General features: G+C 33.7%; 1 protein-coding gene and 1 non-coding gene across 4 annotated transcripts; one reads left to right on the forward strand and one right to left on the reverse strand.

Annotated features, from left to right (window-relative positions):
* The first annotated feature begins 526 nt into the window (after positions 1-526).
* LOC120071982 (uncharacterized) lies at positions 527-1,434 on the forward strand. The gene is made up of 2 exons (XR_016527948.1): positions 527-720; positions 1,218-1,434. It is a non-coding gene; the product is annotated as an uncharacterized LOC120071982 (transcript).
* Positions 1,435-2,282: 848 nt separating this feature from the next.
* LOC120070988 (VIN3-like protein 2) lies at positions 2,283-8,204 on the reverse strand. Of its 3 annotated transcripts, none has more exons than XM_039022959.2 (5): positions 7,973-8,204; positions 7,788-7,868; positions 6,051-6,723; positions 4,070-4,389; positions 2,283-3,756 (listed from the first exon to the last, which is right to left on the reverse strand). In XM_039022959.2, exons 3-5 carry the CDS (start codon positions 6,692-6,694, stop codon positions 2,564-2,566), a joined length of 2,157 nt encoding a protein of 718 aa, XP_038878887.1. In that variant the 5' UTR covers positions 6,695-6,723; positions 7,788-7,868; positions 7,973-8,204; the 3' UTR covers positions 2,283-2,563. The 3 variants fall into 3 exon arrangements, with proteins under 3 accessions (XP_038878887.1, XP_038878888.1, XP_090167402.1); XM_039022960.2 differs by having other exon boundaries at positions 7,788-7,853; positions 7,973-8,201; XM_090311276.1 differs by having other exon boundaries at positions 6,051-7,571; positions 7,973-8,111.
* Positions 8,205-19,923: the final 11,719 nt, after the last annotated feature.

The raw sequence follows: 19,923 nt of genomic DNA on the forward strand, positions 1-19,923 counted from the left end.
AAATTTGGTAAGGATTTTAAATCCTCCCGGGCGCACGCAAAATTTCTTGCCTCGTTTAGAGGGTTTTTCCTTCTGTTTTAATTAAAAAAATCAAATTTAGTAAGGCCTTTAGATATTTTTACTTCAACTGTGCTTTCTCTCAAGTAGTATTGTCATGTATAATGCACCTCACAAAAAAAAAAAAAAACACTTTTTCTTGTGCCTTGCTTAAGCCCTAGAAGACATATGCTCATAATAGGCAGAATGTGCACTGTGTTTTTATGCTCCACTTGCTAGATTTTGAACATATTTTGGCATTTAGATTTTGAAACTACAATCGTAAAATTCTTAATCCAGTTGAGGAAGCATTGTGATGTACTTCTTTGGATGTGTTATAGGGTCAAAGCTCCTTGTATCAAGATATTGATCCTACATTGAACTTATGTGTATGGTAGCTGGGCATGTCAATTTCTTATATGTTTGTTTATGTAATTTGAGCCAACAGTTGATGGGAGCTCAAAAGTGATGAATTTAGGAACATATTCAGAATTGCTGATATATGAAATATGATCTAGTTTTTCATTAAAAAAAACTTACTAAGGATGGTTAAATAACAAAACTGAGTATGTCTCCCCGTTGATTTCAGTGCAGCAACCAAGACTGACACTATTCCTGAGATATCATTGAGCGGTGGGAGATGCATGCAGATCGGACTATTGTGATGTGCTCGAGAATATTCTGGTAATAGAATCTTGTTACTGGATGTGTTTCCGGCTTAATCTGAAGTTTCTGATATATCCCAAATACTAGGCTCGAGTATCATGAGGGAGAACCTAGTGGTTTAGGCAGAGTTTTAGTTCCCAACTTCTGGGAGTTGATCTTACTCGAACTATATTTGTGTAGGTCAAGATTACGCAAATATAGTTCATCGATAGCAGGATTCAAGAGTTCGAAAATAGATCCTATCTTTGGGCCGCTGTTAATCGTCTCATTCTTTTAGATTGGAGTTTATTCTTGTAGTTAGTCGTGGAGTTTTCTGTTGGTGGGTTGTTTTTTTGTATGCCCCTTTACGTTCTTTCACATCTCCCAATCAGAGCTCAGTTCCTTGTAATAGAATTTTTTTTTTTTTTTTGGGGGGGGGGGGGGGGGGAGGAAGTTATTCGTTCCTTTCTTTTATTTATTATTATAATTTGTTAATACTCATGTGAAGCTAGATGAACTCTTTTTGCTTTCTGCAGGATGGGGTTTACTAGACTTCGCTGGAGAGCCCAGATGAAGTCTCCAGCCGATCTATTTTCTGTATGTAAGATTGTATTCACGAAACCTTGCAAGTCGTGCTGAGTTGATTGATTGATACTCTGTAGACATTGTTCGAATATAGAACGAGGAATATTTTTTTTTCCTATTGTAGAAATTGGAGGATTTTCCCTATTGCATATTTTTCCTATTTTGGTATTCACAACCTTGTCATTTTCATCTATCAGCTCAGTAGAAAATGGATGGTGCTTTGACAGACTGAATTTAAACCAATTGAATTGAAGTTGGTACCCCAACTTAAGACTAGTTGCTTTTCACGTAGTGTTGTTGATGGTCCAAGGCCCGCTGTGGTGCGGACACTGAGAATCCTTACAGTCAGTTACAGCAAACAAATGCGATCGCTTTACAACAGTAGTGATGATGCCAAGTTGAAACCAAGGCCACTGTGCCTGGTGCTTGTCATAGAATGCATACCCCAACGTATACTAATAATATTGGTTATTTGTTTCGGAACAACTCTCGACATATTCAATAGTGCTCCTGTTTCTCTCTAATTTCTTAACAACTTTTAGTGTACTGTAAAAAGTGTTGAACAAGCAGGAGTGACGAATCATTATACAATGGTAATTGCTCTTTTTTGCATGAAAATGAGATGGTGGGGCCTCAGTTAAAGAGAGTCCTATTTTAAACGTTGATTTAGCTCACGTCTATGTTGGATAGATAGATCACAAATCATATTCACCCAATTTGATGACCCCCTCAATCTGTTAGTTTGAAGGGTCGTTTTGAAACAACTGAAAATGGGCAACACGTTAGTATACCAAACCGATCAAAGAAAAAAAAAATAATTTTGGCATAAGAATTTGCACTCTGATTCAGACACTTTGTTGTTCATCCTCTTAATTAGTCTTGACGTATAGTGATTGGGAGTCTTGAGGTTTTTGATCCTTTATTGGAATGATCAATATTTGAAGCCTGTTCGTTTTCGCAATTAATGGTCTAATGAAATAAATGAATCATAAACATATTGAGAAGGCACTCAAAACTCCATAAACAAGTTTCATAAATTAATTACTAAATGGTATCAATGAGTAAGTAAGAATGTTAAATCATACTCATCTACAAATCTGTTCGAAATGTTTAAAATGGCGAATGTGGATGACATTTTATCTTCATAGAAATGCTAAAATAGAGCTCAGATGATGCCCAATTCAATTGATGACAGTTTAAATGGAGAAAGAAAATGAAAGAAAAAGTATCTAAAGAATGCCTACGACTGATGGAATTCCAATCTAGGACTTGTTAAATTTGTTGCTTTTCGAGATGATCAATGCCAAAGCTTCATACAAAATCCAGCGGGCACAGCACATGTTTTCTTGCTTGAAATGCATTCTGAAAAGGTATCCACAAGTTGCTCTGCAAGAGCTGATGGATCTTCAATGAAGTTATCAACAAAGGCCTTCACAATCCTAACTTCTTGTGTCGTGGCTCTCAGGCTGTACCAAGTTAAGAATTTTTGTCTGAAGTTCTTCTCTACGTGTCCTTCACATTCTAGCCATCTAATCAATTTTACATAATACTCAAAATCCTTATCTGAAATACCATTTGCCGTACAATCCGCATCTTGCCTCTCCACACTTCTCTTCTTAGATGTGCTGCCATGTCGGAGTTCCTCTCTTCCCGAGCCATTATCTCGATCCTTGGCACTGGACTTTGATCGGCCACTCCTTCCAAGAACATCCTTGAGTATTTCCATCTTGCAAGGAGTAACTGGCAATCCAGCCTCAGAGCTGCTAACAAATGGTGTGCATTTACTCCCTTTTTGAATGGCGGTATTTGACCCGTTATTGATGCTTGTATCTTCAATAATATGGACCTCTGAAGAATGTCTGTCTTCAAGTTTTGAAACATTGGCAGCAGGTAGCGTGCCGCTTTTTCTTGTAACGTGTTCCTCATCCAACAAAGAAACAGAATCTTTTGTTGTTCCCCCTCCACTGACAGTGGTGCAGTTTATTGCATCCTCAGACAGGTTAGCAGTGATGGACTTGTTAGAATCCTTGCAATAAGAAAGATATCTCTCTGTTTGACAATCGTTCTGGTCGCTACAGGGCAATACATTGTTAGTTTCATCTTCTACTGAAGAAGGATTAGAGAGCTCACTGAAGTTGGTCACAGGACTCTGACTTCTTTCAATCACCAAGCAACTTGTGTCGTCCTCCCGAGCAGTGGCAGTTGAGACTTGAACTTCACACATCCCTAAATCTCCTGTCCCATCAAAGGAAATGGCTTTGAAATAATATTCTGAAGATGGGGTTAGTCCTCGGACGACAAACCTCAAATTGGGTTGAGACAAGGTGCAAGTTGGTTCAATAGGGTAATTTGTTTCACATGCCTTTCGATGCCATAGCCTGTAACCAGCAGTTTTTCCAGAAGAAACATCTTCAGTGCCCACGACCACCGTAACAAATGTTGCATCAACATCTTCAAACCTTAAGAAGTTTGTAGCTACCAAATTAGAAACTGCAATATTGACAAAAGACAGGTTACTTTTACTGTATTTTATTTTTCTTTTAATAATCTTTAATGAAACACACTGCACAATAGAACACAAATATCGTTTTTAATACATCTTTTTTAGTTCTATTGCACGCAGAAGATAGTAAAATGTATCAGCAATCAATTGAAAAATTGTCTTACACGCTAAAATTACTTGTAGACTTTTAGTGCAGCTGCACGAGTACACCAAGTGGCCATATAGAGGCTATTCCAGAATTGTAGTAAAGAGAAATTGAGATGAGTAAAAAAGTTAGGAACCTTACATACAATAAATTACCTTGTATCATGGAACTGGGCAACTGATGTAAGATCTTCGTGGAGAGCAAGAAGTCCAGTGTATCAATGGCTATCGTGCAGAGTTTCTGAACCTCTGGTCCTGAAGAAAGCCTGTTCACTATTCCTCTGCCCGTACCAACCGGTACACCAGTCAAGGGACCCACTTCAGCTTCAAGTTTCTTCACAGCCTCATCCACAATCTGATAAACGTCTTGATACTTTTCACCTTCACCCAAAAGTTTTTTGCTTAAAGAGATGCGGTAACATAGTATATCCACCCTTCTGGTTTCCTTTGCCTTCATCAATTGTTTCCTCAAACACCTAGAAATTTTAATCTGAGTGTCATTCATGATATGGTAAAACATAAATATTCAAATGCAGTCCGGCAATTTATGGTATTGAAATATCTGAGGATGTTGCAAGACCTTGAACAGAGTTCGTGAACTACAACACTCAGTAGCATTTCAAAAAAATTTCAGGGCTAAACTTTGAAAGATCTGGAAGAAGAAAATGAAATAGAACTTGCACATAAAAGTTAGGATTAGGACATGTTGAGTATTGTATGGTTCAATCTGGGACCTCTTCAAATCATGCTCCACAACCACAGATGAGTATTGCAATCTTCACGACTTCTTCTCCTTGTAAGCTTAGTTTTACATAATGCCAATTCACAATTGAAAACGGTTGAAAGTCTAGTTTTACATAATGCCTTTGCATTGATTTTCTTATTTTGACAGATCTGATATGACATATGTCATCTCTGCTGCTCGCTCCCCAAAGTGGTCTCTTTTCCAATAATAACGCAGAAGGCCAGCATTACATCTTCGATCATTGCAGTTTGACTAGAACTTATAGTGTCGAAATTTTACCCTTTATGATTTTCAGCAGCATGACTAAGACCCTATCAATTGGCAAAATTACTACATGGGGATGGGAAGAAGAAAATGGATGGCTGAAAGGATGTCTAGACGGATGCAAGACATATAGCATCCTAGCTTTTTTCTAACTCTAAGATAATGCAGCATTTATAGAAGTTCTTCCTATTCTTCTTCTTCTTTTTAATTCAATCTAACTATTGAGCTCTCTTAATAGTCTCCATTTGGGTTGGACTGGTCGGTCTTTGAGGAGAGGACTTCTTATTGCATTCTCAGTTGGTATGCGATCAAATACCCATTTCCCAGAATAAGTAACAGACTCTAAATGGTTAAAAGATTATGATGATACATTAGAGATTATCTCGGCGAGGTGAAACTCCATTACGATCTCAAAGTGCCTGAAAGGCTGCAAATATGTAGAAATAACGGCCTAAACTTGGTCAAATTCTAATACATTATGGACGAAACATAATTAAATTCTTAACTTGAATCATCGACAGCCAGGGAAACGAAGCAACAATCACCAGCAACTTCAATTCTTCAAGATAAAGAGAATCACACGTCTCATGTCCAAATTAAAAAAGAAAAAACAAAAACAAACTCCACCAACCCAGAAGATTTGCTGTCCTATATGATCCAATCCAAAAAGACCTAATCACTTCCCTCAAAAATTTTATTCGGGAAGCAATAAAAATATTTTTTTAAAAAAAATCTTTCTGGTACTTTTCCTACACGATTAAAAATATATTTTCTTTAAAATAATTTTGTTTATTATTTGATAAGAAGAAATATTAAGTATTAGATTCATCATAACTCATAACAGCAGCATGAATATTTCAAAAGCTTCACGTGACGGCAGATTCGGTATCGGCTTTAGAATGAATGAAAATCAATAGCTTGACGCTTTCAATACAATAACTAAGGCAGTTAATATTAAAATTACATTACTAGATTCATCTCAATAAAGATCAATCGATGTTTTTTTAAAAAGTAATCAAGTAATTAAAGATCAATCAAATAAGAGGCAAACTTTTTTAAATCCTTTCAAATTCAATGAATGTTTATATAAAATATTTTGAAACCAGATATAAAGGTCAGAGTAATTACCCAAGCAAGTCATTGACTTTTCCACAAGATACACAACAAAAAGTCCCTTCAATTCCAGTCTGCTGTCCTCTGGGAATCCCGGATTTTTCATGTTTCAATGCACATTCAAGATGGCACGACATACCGCATGAAGTGTCTTGAAATGGTGGATCAGAGCTGCAACTTAACCATAGACTAGGATCCTTATTATCGTCATACTGATAACAGATGCAGCATGAACACCTCTTGCAAAATATATCATCTTGATTTAAGGTAGCTTTGCATGCCGAATTTCTGCAGTACACTGCAATATTTGAGTCATTCCTAGTGTTACTGATTGGAATATGGTTCACAGGAACAGGTACCCCTGCTGACTGATCAATTTTTCTTTGCCTTTTAGTAATCTTTGGGGAAAGACAAGGAGAAGACTGACTGTCGAGGTCTGTTACATCCTCAGTTGACCCTGATTTCTTTTCACCAACAATTTTCAGAAGGTTCTCAATTATTTTCAGTTTTGTTAATCCAGTATATTTCCTCTCTTTTCCCATCTCTGCACACAGGATCTCTAAAATCTCATGTCGACTCCAGGACTGAAGCAGTTCAGAAGCATGTGGCTGATCTGATATTTCATATACCAAATTCCTTTTCTCCTCCATACTCATCATACTGGATCTTAATGGATCGAGAGCAGCTCCTAGTACCAACATAGACGAGGATGTACATCAGAGTTAAGAAAATCAAAACATAAAATCAAATGTCAAAAAGGTACCAGGTGCCATCCTGCTTGGTTTGAGTCAGACTGGTTTTGACTTCGAATAAGATAAACATGCATGGATTAGTAAACCAAAATTTGGGTGAATCATATTGATTCAAATTTATAAATTATATTTAATCAATTAACTTATGATGAAATTACTTAATATATACACATGACTTATTAATTCTCCGATGAATAACTTTTACAGGTTGTTCTACTCTAACATCTTCCAGGAAATAATTGCTTCAAATCCATGGATCATTGTATTCCATAAAATAAAATACCCTACCAACTTGTGAGGAAACATATACACGGTTCCTTAAAATACTAAAACTTACACTGTTTTCTGCAAAAATTTATACAAATGACTCGAACAACCTGAAGTTTGCCCAGCCTAAAAGTACAAGCATGGTTCAATTAGGTCAGATTGAGTCCAAAACGAACACCCGTTTGGATCCTTTCAAAAACCCTCCTATGATTGAAAATCAACAGTGCAATCAAACAATGAACAGTTCTCATGCAATTATAGACTCCTCTGCCAAATTAATCTTCCAAGAAGCGAAAATACTCGAATGATTGGACATAGCAAAGCTACCCAACCGTCAACGACACGAGTAGGGAAAGACGATGAGTAGAACTGGAAAACTCGGACACGATTGTCAAAGAGATCATATCCACTATTGACACACACAAAATTACAATCCAAAAATTTAGCAATAGCGGCACAAATTTCCGAAGCCCAACATCATTACCAAAATGTGGTCTAAGAAGTTCCACATCAATGCCTGTAAAACCAACAGATGGAGGCAATTCAACCAAAACCACAACTAAAACCTCACAGTACCACAAAGTCAGACACGAAAGTAGAACAAAAATAATTTCCGATTCCAGCAGAAGTAAAAGGTAAAAATTAAGAATCCAAGTACAAAACCAGAAGAATGAAAAATTAACAAAACGGAAAACGGAAAACGGAAAAAAACGAAAAGGATTAAGGAGATTACCCTCAGATGAAGAATCGGAAGGTATAGTGAATCCACGACATTACGAGCAAATGAACAAACAGAGACCTGCAAGCATGAAATCTGGAAGGATAATAAAACCGGCGAAGCGGAGAAAAAAGAAAAAGAAAAAAAAAATTGAAGAAGAAGAAGATGATGAAATGGATGATGAAGGAAAAGAACAGTACCAATAAACAGCGGGAAATAGCGGGAGGAAGAAGAAGGAATCCATGGATGGAGAGAGTTTGAGGAAGGAACCTTTTTTTTTTTTTTTTTGGGGTTAGGCTTTAGAGAGAAGAATATGTGATTCGATCAAATCAAATGAATGAATGAATGAAATGAAGAATACTATTAGCCGCTCTCTCTTTCTTTTTTCTTTTCTCACAAATGCGGCTGCATGATTTGTCCCTTCCTTCCTTTTCCTTTTTTTTTTTTTCCCTCTTCTTATTAGTTTATTTGTTTGATAATTAAAAGTTTAAATCCCGTCTTGATTTCTGAACTCCGTTTATTATTTTATTTTTCGACAAATGGTAAAAACTACCGTTATATCATAGTGGTAATCTCTAATTATACAGTTAAATTTTCAATTTTGAAAATTGTATCTTCAAACTTATATAAATATTAAATTTTATTCAAACTGAATCTTAAAATTTACATAATTTTACTAATAGTAAGATTTGGTTATATATTAGGGTTCAATTTTTATCATTTATAGATCCAATTTCAACAATTATTATAAATTTATGATCCAATTTTTACAATTAAAAGTTTGAGAGTGCAATTACAACAACCACCATATTTGAGAGGTGGTTTTTATAATTTTCCCTTTATTTTTCCTTTTAAATTCTTTGTATTACTTTTATTTTAGGTTAAATTATGAATTTGTATGATTCAAAACTTTTAATTTTGTTTTTTATATATTTATAAATTTTAAATATATTTTATATGTTTTTCGACATTAAATTTTATGTTTAATAGGTCCCAAATATATTTAAGGCTTTTAAATGTTAACTAATCTATTAGATATATAGTTGAATTGTATGTTTAACTAGCCTTCTTGAACTTTTAATTTTGTTTTTAGTTCGTTTGTGATTTTTTTTTTAAAGTTGTTGAATAGAACAAGAATCTATTAAATACAAAATTGAAAAATTTAGCGTCCGTTTGGCAACCAATTTGTTTTTTGTTTTTGTTTTTGAAAATTAAACCTAAGGACACTCCTTTTACCATCAAATTTCTTTCTTTATTATCTACTTTTCACCGATGGTTTAAAAAATCAAGCTAAATTTGAGAACTAAAAAAAGTAGCTTTCGAAAAGTTGTTTTTGTTTTTGAAATTTGGTTGAGAATTCAACCATTATATTTAATAAAGATGCAAATCATGGTAAGTATTGTGGATGTTATAGGTTTAATTTTAAAAAACAAAAATAAAAAATCAAATGGTTACCAAACAAGCCTTAAAAATTGTAGGACATAAAATTGAAAGTTGAAGGATTTGTTAGATAATTTATAAAGTTTGAGAGACTTATTGACCATTAAATTAAAAGTTTATAAATTTGTTAGACACTTTTTAAATTCTAGAGATGAAATAGTCATAAAGTTGATTTTGAGAGACCAAACTTGTAATTACCTTTTTTTAAAAAAAAAAAAATATTTATCAAGGTCGAGTTTTGAACCTTAGAATTTTAAATAAAACGAGTAAAACAATATTTTAAGTTTTTAACCACTCATTTAAGTTTATAATCAATTTTTATTTCCTTGATTTTTTTAGTATATCTTCTTTTATAGAAGCAACTGTTTTCATTGAGAACAAAATGAAAGAATACAAGGACATATAAAAAAAAATCAAACCCACGAAAACCCACTAGAGAAAGGGTTTCCAACTAAGAATGATGTTGCTTATGGCATAATTATAAAGTCTTCGAAACCAAAATCCAAAGAGAAACATGAAATCTCACCAGAGACCAAACCTCCCTAGGGTCATTCTCTATACCACGAAACACTCTATTGTTTCTCTCCTCCCAAAGATCCCATAAAACCACACACTTCCCCTCCCACAAAAGACAATTGCTTCTCTCTTTGAAAGGTAGATGGAGGAGGAACTCCTCGATCATCAAGTGAATATCCTTTTACGTAGCCAGCGAAATTTCAAACTCTTGAAAAAGATCGTTCCAAACAAAATTCACAAACTAACATTTCTATAGAAGGTGATCAAGGGTTTCCTCTACCTTCCAACAAAGAATACAACAAACGAGTTGTTTAATGAAGACACCTTTCTCACCAGCTCATCCAATATATTCACACGACCAAGCAAGACTTACTAAGAAAAGAACTTGAATTTCTTTGGAATTTTAATCCTCCACAAAACATTAAAAATTGACTTAGCAATAGGAAATGGATCCAATAAAAAGCATAGAAAATGATTTACAAGAAAAACTCTCCAAAAGATTCGGACTCCAAACACGAACATCCCGTGGGGATTTATGTTCTAAATTGCGTAGTTTGTAAAATGTAAACAAATTTTTGAATGAATAAAGTATTAGATAGACGTGTTATTTATTATTCGCATAACTTAAATCCAATAATGTAACTTGAACAGTATGTGGTTGACATACAAGTGGATCATATTCAAGGAATAACCTAAAAGGTCTACAGTATATGAAGAATATTGGGTACCTTATCCTAGTAATACTATGGATACGACCCACTTTGTTGATACAACTGTTGTAGTGTTACAAATGATTTGATCAAAATTGTTCATGTAATGGCATGTAAGTGAGGGAATCTATACAGTGAATCTGTGTAAGACCGAACCACAAAATATAATTTCTCGTTGTAACACCGTTAAATTGAAGAGATTTATATTTCATACAATGACCATGTAACTCGATCTTAATCCTGAATGAGTTATGAACTGCTGCTCAGGAGGTTCGTTCTTTGACTTTTATGGGTAAGGGTGGTCTTAGCTGCCAACTTAATATGCCTACCATTTTGGTGACGATACTGAGTGAGGAGCTGAGAACATAGCTTTACAAGAAGGAATTCTTCATTCCTGACTTTAGTAAAAGTAGATAGATTATTCTCTTAAATGCTAACTCTAGGACTTGAGCAATGAGGCTTCACCCTTTCATTGGCCCGAGAGGGACTTTGTTTATGGTTGGACATAAATATAATGGTTTATTAGAGAATCAATAGTACTTAAGGTGCAATAGGTAATTACAGGGGTAAAATGATAATCTGACCTATCCGTAATTGCAAACAATCTATCAATAATTGACTTACATAATATCGTTAAATCAATGGACACATAAATATACTACATTTCATAGAAGTGCAACTATGAGTCTTTAGTAGAATGTCTCATAGTTAATGAATGATGATTAATTTAATTAAAAAGTTTAATTAATTAATCACATATTATAAGAGCTTATGATTGTAGGTCCATTAAGTCCCTCTGCTATATCACAAATGATTACAACAAGGATTTTAAAGTGGAAGAAATTTAAAATGTTCGAATTATTTTTAAGGGAATTAAATTTTATATGATACAATTAATATAATGTATATTGATACATTATATTATAAAGTTAATATTGACTAAGATTCAAATTAAACTATATAATATAAAAGTATTAATATTTAATAAGATTTAAATATTAATTTAATCTGGATTAAATTTATATTTAAACTATAGTTTAAAATTATGTGAATTGGGACTTATATTAAAAATATAGGTTAAGAGAGATTATGTTCATTAGAATATGATTTATATGTACATTAATTTAACTATATGATATTTAATTGGATTAATTAAACTAGATTTAATTAATTTAATTAAATTACATTTATGTAAATTATTTTTTTTTTATAAAAAAACTCATCTACATTGTAGGGGAGTGGATTAGTGGGGAGTGTAGGAACTCTTAAAGAATAGTATCCATGAGCGTGTTTGGATCTTTCCTATTTCATTATGACCGAAATACTACACACACATTCTAACAAATAGGTATGCAATTTAATACTAATTATAGGCATGCTTTCACAAATAAAATGCAAGAGATTGAGTTCATGTACCAGTTGAAAACTGTATTCACTTTGAACTCAGCCCAGCGGAAGCAACCCTCTACGTTCTTTATTGCTCAGCAATCAGTAGGCTACCAGCAGCACGATCGTCTACACGAACGGCACCAAACGAACAAGCAGCACCGGGGACGACACCACCACTTAGAGCCCTTGGTATTCTCGGAGTAAGAATCCAAAGAGTGTTCTTTGCTGGAATTGGTAGAGGGAGGAGGAAAGGGATGATCGTGTAGAACGACAAGCAAGTGGGAGAAGGTTATCGTATAGCGGATGCTTATCGTTTAGAGAAAGCTACACGATCGTGTAGGTTTTACTAAGAGATCGTCTAGTAATTAGTAAGCGATCATTTAGAAAACTCGACACGCTAAGTGATCGTAATGCGTGCGATTGTTTAGTAGCAAGGTGTGTGATCGTTTAGACAATAAGGTACTATCGTATAGGCTCCTAGCTAAGCGATCGATACGTTTTTACACCTATTGCGATTTTTTTGAACTCTTTGCAAAATAAAACCAATTTTCATTTTATTCTTCAGTTACAATAACCGAATAAGATTTTCCCACTAATGCACGATTGAGGAGAAGTTTTCGGCCAATTATCACATAATTAACCAATTAATTAATAAATAAATATAATCATATTATATTCTTAATATGATTATATCATATATTTACTATAATAATTTCTCCTTTACTTGATATAAATCATATTTATATTTAATTTCCTCCAAAATAATGTATCTCATACATTTAGTCAATTATATCATATATAATTAACCAGTTCAATTATATCATATATAATCGAACTACCTCTTCAATTTGAAATTTTCAAATTGACTAAAAAACTTATTCTCGACTTTATCTAAGCTACATAGGGGACCTTATGAACCTGTGGCTCAAAGCTCCAACGATACGTGAATAGTTGACTAAACTCTTTAGTCACAAGATCCACCATCAATTAACTGTCAGACATTCCACTAAAAACCAACAACTAAACTCTTTTTACCACAAATATATTATGTGTCCATCAGATATAACCAATCATGAGTACGATGATCCTTCACATATGCTCGTAAGTACAACTAGACAAATTTACCGTTTTGCCCCTGTAGTTACATTTCACTTCTTAAGTCCCACTGATTCCTCTAATGAACAGTACAACATAGTCCAACTATGTGTGAACACCTCTCAGGCCTAAAGTTGTGTGGCGCCATATCGTTACATCGTTCAAGCCCTAGAATCAGCCCTTAAGGGAGCTATCTATCTACTTGCCCCTACTACAGGGAATGAGTGAATTTCATCTTGTGTAGCTGAGGTCCCAGCTCCCAAATCAGATGAATCTCCAAAATGGTAGGTTTGAGTCAGCGACCTGGCTACTTGCACTCATACAAATCAAATGACCGCCCTCAATGGCAAGAGTTCTCAACTCACTCAGGATTGAGATCATGTTACCTATGGTCATTCTAGTGAAATGAAGTCTCTGTCATGAACGGTGTTATATAACGAGACGTTAACACTTTGTACCTAGGTCTTATACAAACTCTTTGTATAGGACACCCCCGCTCGCATGTCCCCTACACGAATGATCAAGATCAAACCATTTATGACAAGTCACAACACTTGTGACCACTCCACAAAGCAAGCCGCATCCGTATCGTTACCAGGATAAGGTTTTCCTCCTATATCCACATACAATAGACCATTTTGAATATCACTTAAGACATGATCCATTTGTATGTCACCTCATACATGCTTAATTTACATATTGATAACCATAGATTTTATGTTTATTGGTCTGTGGTAAAGCAAATAAAACAAACAATTGAGCAAAATCAAGAAGTGGAGTAAAATATCATATATTATATATCACAAGGTTCGTACAAACTGTTTACAAACTACAGGACACGAGACTTTAGGGCATCAACCCTAACAGTGAGGGGAGTTATAGCTCCCTTCACGTATTAAATACGGGGAAGAGTCAAGGTTGAGCAATACAGAAGGTTTCTCTAAAAATAAATCTCACCTATCTCTTTCACTCTCTTGCTCTCACACTTAATAAATAAAAATTTATTTGACAAAAATTATATCCTTTCCTTGACTTCCAAAAAGGATCTCACCATCCTCCTTGTCCAAAGAGAATAGTAGAGGCGACTGGTGATCATGTCTCCTTTTGATCGTGCTGCCTTTCTTCAAGACTGGGAGAAGATGTGTAGAAGAGGTATTTCATGTTGGGGTTGGTGCCCTAAATCTTGCGGGTTCATAGTTTCTAAATTATTTGTATATGAATTATTTATTTAATAAAGTAAAGTGTTATTTTATTTGATATTTAGTCTGCATTAACCCAAATCTAAAAACTAAGATCCTAGGTTATGTATATGGTGACATATAAGTGAATCATGTTTAAGTAATAACCTAAATGGTCTGTAGTAGATGGATAAGGTTGGGTACCTTATCCTGGTGACATTATGAATACAATCCACTTTGTAATTGTTACAATTGTTGTAAAATGTTATAAATGATTTGATCCTGATAATTCATGTAGAGATATGTGAGTGATGGTATTATATATAAAAAGTTTGTATAAGACTGGATCACGAAATGATTAGTCTCTCTTTATAATACCGTTACTTACAGAAACTGACATTTCACTAGGATGACCATGAGTAACTTGACCTTAACCCTGAGTGAGTTGTGAACTCCTGTCTATGAGGGTGGTACTTTGATCTGTATGGGTGAGATTGACTAGTTTCATCGACTTAATATTCTACCATTTTGGGTATTCATTCGAGTGGGGAACTAGAACATAGTTACACAAGATGAAATTCACTCATTCTCGTTGTTAGGGTAAGTAGATGAATTGCTCCCTTAAAGGGTTGATTCCGGGTCTTGAATAATGAAGCGTCTCACTCTTTCACTAGCCAGAGAGAGGTTTAGTTTATAGTTGGACTATAACTAATTGTTTATTAAAGAGATCAATGGTACTTAAGGTGTTAGATGTAACTATAGGGGTAAAACGATAATTTCAACCCACATGTAGTTACGAGCAATTTGTGAAGGGTCATCTTACTATTGATTGGTTATATCCAATACACACGTAAATATATCTACAATGCAAAGAGTATAGCTATCGGTCTTTAGCGGAGTGACCGACAATTAATGAATGTTGATTATTTTAATTAAATAGTCTAATTAATTATTCTCACATCCTTGGAGCTTTTAATTTGTATATTTGTAAGGCTCTCTTGCTAGCTCAAGAAGGGTTAAATGAGATTTAATTAATTTTCGATTAAATTTGAATTGTTCAAACTAATTAAAGGGAATTAGTTGTATGAGATGTAATTAATATAATGTATATGGATATATTATATTATTAAGTTTAGCGAGAGAGATAAATATTTGAATATGATTCAAATATTGATTATATAAATGAGATTCATATAAAAACCATAGGTTAAAATTAATATGAATATGATTCATATTAAAACTATAGGTTATATGAGAGAACATAAAGTTAGATCATATTATATATTGTATAGTATGAACTATAGATTTTATTATATGAGATATAATATAATGTTCTAATTTAATTATATTATTTTAATATGATTAAAGGTAAAATAACTCTATGGGAGTTATGGAGTTATATTACGTACGAGAGAGATAAATATTTGAATATGATTCAAATATTAATTATATAAATGAGTTTCATATAAAAACCATATTATATATTGTATAGTATAAACTATAGATTTTATTATATGAGATATAATATAATGTTTTAATTTAATTATATTATTTTAATATAATTAAGTTAAAATAACTCTATGGGAGTTATGAAGTTATATTACGTGATGAAGGGAGTTACGAAAATAACTTCCCTCATCTCTCTCATATATAGGATCACAAAGGGTCTTAGTAAGTAGATGAACATACATGAATTTAAAAAAAAAAAAAAAAAAAGTGGTGAACTCTCTATACATTTCTTCTTAAAGGGATCGGATTTTGCAGAGGAAGTGTTGTGAGCGTCTTGCATCCCGCAAATCGATTTTTACATAAACAAAAACTGTAAATTAAAACAAAATAAACATGTAAATAGCATGTTGTAGGGAAAGGTTAGAACCTTAGCTTTGTAGATTCCTAGGCTCCAAGAACGGTCCTCTCGAAGTTATGAATGACTCCTCCAACGATCTTGAACATGAACGTTTCCTCGAAAAATCTTGAACATGACCACGAGAGTAACCTTGTTATTCTAAAAAATTCCAATAAAAGGATAGGTGGTATCCAATTATTGGAATCCAATTATTGGAAGAGGGTGAAGAGGAAAAACTTTTGAGAGAGTAGAGAGGATTTCTTTTGTGGCTTAAGGAAAAATTACACAATGAATGTTTGCAACTCTGTTGTGTTCTGTGTGTTATGTGTCTCCAAAAGGGTTATAAAGAAGACTTTATATAGAGAAGAGTCAACCCCTTCTCCTAGTCTTTTTTCAATTTTTCCTTGTGCGTAATTAATTAAAGAATATTTATTTAATTAATTAGCACAATTAATTAAATAACTATTTATACAATAAATCCAATCTAAAGAATATATATTTAATTTTCATAAACATAATATGTATATGTGTAACACCTCTCTATTAATTAATTCTCTATGAATCTAATTCACATGAATTAATTATTTGAATCTTATTTAAATGTTTTTTCCAGTTTAATTTGAATTAAGGATCATATCCATTATCAATTACATATTAATCATATTGATATACAATTTCCTCAAATTGATTTGAACAATTCAAATCATCTCTCTTTAGTATCTTTTAATGTGTTAACAAGGGGACATGTAGATCAGAAACTCTAACAATATAAGATTAATTGGCTAAACTCATTAATCAAGTTAATCAATATTCGTTAACTGTGGGTATACTCCACTAAAGACCCACAACGACACTCTTCTTACTACAGATATATTTATGTGTCCATGGATATGGACCAATAACAGCAGGTTAGTCTTTCACAAGTGTTTGTAACTCTAATTGGATCAAATTACCGTTTTACCCTTGGACTACCTTTGACTCTTTAAATATCGGTGCTTCTCTAGTCCAACCAATAAACAGAAACCCCTCTCGGGTCAACGAGAGGGTAGGGACCTTTGTTCAAATCCCAGAGACACCACTTAAGGGAACACTCATCTACTTACTTTGAAGACGGGAAAAAGTGAATTCCATCTTGTATTGTTATATTCTTAGCTCCCCACTCAATCTTGTCCCCAAAATGGTAGGCATATTGAGTCAGTGTACTGATCACCCTCACCATACAAATCAAAGGACAATCCCTCGTGAACAGGAATTCATAATATACTCGAGGCTTGGACTCATAACTTGGCCCAATCCATCACTGTCTCTAGTCCCCAACCCATCAGACTCCTCAACTGCCAAGGCCTTCGTCTTCCCCATCTTAATCACATGAATGCTTTCCCCTTATGCTAATTGACTAGAAGACGGAGTCAAGGACACTTCCCCTACCAATTTCAGTGGACTTGAGACACAACTCTAATCTCTTCATTCCCTACTTCAATCAACACCAAGTCTCACCGGAAAAGAAAAGTCCTTGTAGTTGACGTAGCAGACCATCAAAATAAAGTCATCCTCATTACATTTGGCCTTAAAACAAAACTCTCTCAGCCACCGATCCTCCTCTTTGAAAGCTTCAACCTTCATCAAACCACCATACAAATCAGCCAGCGAAGAAATAAAATGTTTCATTCTAAGAAAAATAGGGGAGGGGGAATATTCATGAAGGAACCGTGAGGTCCACTGTGGAGTGCGGATTGTTTCCAATTCCCAATTTTCGTAGAATACAAATTCAAAGAAAAATTATGCAATCCAAATAAAATTTATAGCATGCATATAGAAAGAGATATTAAGGTTAGAAGATAACTTATCCTTGAATAACCAAAACCTTCACGTATTTCTTCTCTAAATGGTCACGAGCAAAAACGACAACCTAACTTTGTAAAAGGTAATCCTCTGTATTCTCCTTACCGATGAGAATTATAGGAGGTGTAGGCTTTGTATATTTTGGGAAGAGGAAGAGAAGAATATTTCTGAGAGGAAAATTTTTCTGGGAGAAAAAACACATACCCACTCTTTATGATCACCCTTTTGTGAAGAAGATGTAAAACCACTCCCACTACCACGATAAAAGTTGAGAGAAAATATGGGAAGGGAGTTATAACTCCCTCCTCAATTAATTTAAAAAATTAATTTAATTTAACTAAAAAATAATTTATAATAATAAATTATTTACCTTATCATATAGTATATATTAAACTATATACTATATCAAATATAACACAAACCTATAGTTTTAATATTGTATCGAATACAATATAATCTATAGTTTGTATTTCTCTCAATAATGCATGACATTTAATATAAATTCAATTCATATTAAATTTACTTATATGAATCTTATCCATACAATTAGTATTTGAATCATATTCAAATATTTAATTCCTCTTAAGATAAACTTTACATTATAACGTATCAAATACATTATATTAATTATATTATATATAATTAATTCCTTCAATTAATTTGAATAATTCAAATTAATCCAAAATTAATTCTCAATAATCCGAGTTGAGCTATAGGAGAACCTTATGAACCTGTAATTTGAAGCTCTAATGGTACTTGGACAATTAATTAAACTCATTTAATTAAATTACTCAACATCCATTAACTGTTGGCCACTCCACTAAAGATCGACGGCTACACTCTTCGTAGTACATATATATTTCTATGTCCATTGAATATAACCAGTCAACAGTGTAGTGACCCTTCACAAATTGCTCGTAAGTACAAATGGGCCAAAATTACCGTTTCACTCATATAGTTACATCTAACTCCTTAAGTACTATTGATCTCTCTAACGAACAATAAGTCATAGTCAAACTATGACAAAACCTATATCGGGCTAAGAGAGGGTGTGGTGCTACATTGTTTAAATCTTGAAATCAGCCTTTAAAGGAGCAATTTATCTACTTACCTCGACATTAGGGAATGAGTGAATTTCATCTTGTGTAGTTGGTTCCCAGCTCCTCAATCAGACGAATTCCCAAAATAGTTGGCTTATTGAGTCGGCGATCTAGTCACTCTCACCAATACAAATCAAATGACCGTCTTCATAGGCAGGAGTTCATAATTCACTCAGGATTTAGGTCATGTTACCTATGGTCATCCTGGTGAAATGTAAGTCTCTATTATTAACGGTGTTATATAATTAGACTATTCATTTCATAGTCTGGTCTTATAAAACCCCTTTATATAGAACTCACTCACATGTCTCTACATGAATGATCAGGATTAGATCATTTGTAGCACTTTACAACAATTGTAATATCTACAAAGCGAGTCGTATACGTAGTGTCAACAAGATAAGGTACCCAACCTTATCCATATAATACAGTCCATTTAGGTTATCACTTAAACATGATCCACCTATATGTATCTACATACATGTTTAAGCTACAGAAGATAACTTCGGATGTTAGTTTATTGGTTTTGTGAGTTAATACTACTCAATGTCAAATAAAATATAATAAACTGTTTGTATATTACAATTACAAACTACATGACCCACGAAATTTAAGACATCAACCTTAACTATCACAGCACTAATCCAACCACCTCTAAATGGTAACTTCCGATTCTCCACCACCACTCTGAAAATCCCATCTTTGTAAAATGAAACCCTTCGGGCACAACGTCGAACCTTGCCTTACACACTTTGCACCTCTTCTTTTGATTTACAAAGCCTCACCGCCAAGTTTGCACAAAAAAAAAGAAACTTGGTTCCAGACTGCAAAAAGGAAACATTGTGAAAAACTTCCTCAAGGACCTTTCTCCAAAGCAACATTCTTTTTCTTATAACGACACTTGATTGTAAGAATAATTAAAATTTGATACTCAAAAGTAAACGAAACTCGAAGTATAAATATCCAATAACCATTTTGCTTTCTATGTTTTGGGTTTCATTCTATTTTATCTTTTATATTTTATTGTCTATTTTT

The sequence above is a fragment of the Benincasa hispida genome, chromosome 2 (assembly GCF_027475165.1).
Source record: "Benincasa hispida cultivar pf3 chromosome 2, pf3_genome.v1.1, whole genome shotgun sequence".
Classification (NCBI taxonomy): domain Eukaryota; kingdom Viridiplantae; phylum Streptophyta; class Magnoliopsida; order Cucurbitales; family Cucurbitaceae; genus Benincasa; species Benincasa hispida.

Excerpts from the sequence above, each read along its gene's own strand:
- LOC120070988 (XM_090311276.1), bottom strand. The coding sequence starts at position 6,736 with ATGTTGGTACTAGGAGCTGCTCTCGATCCATTAAGATCCAGTATGATG. Across the intron at positions 4,390-6,050 it reads AAAGTCAATGACTTGCTTGG|GTGTTTGAGGAAACAATTGA; the intron begins GTAATTACTCTG and ends TAAAATTTCTAG. Across the intron at positions 3,757-4,069 it reads GCCCAGTTCCATGATACAAG|TTTCTAATTTGGTAGCTACA; the intron begins GTAATTTATTGT and ends TCAATATTGCAG.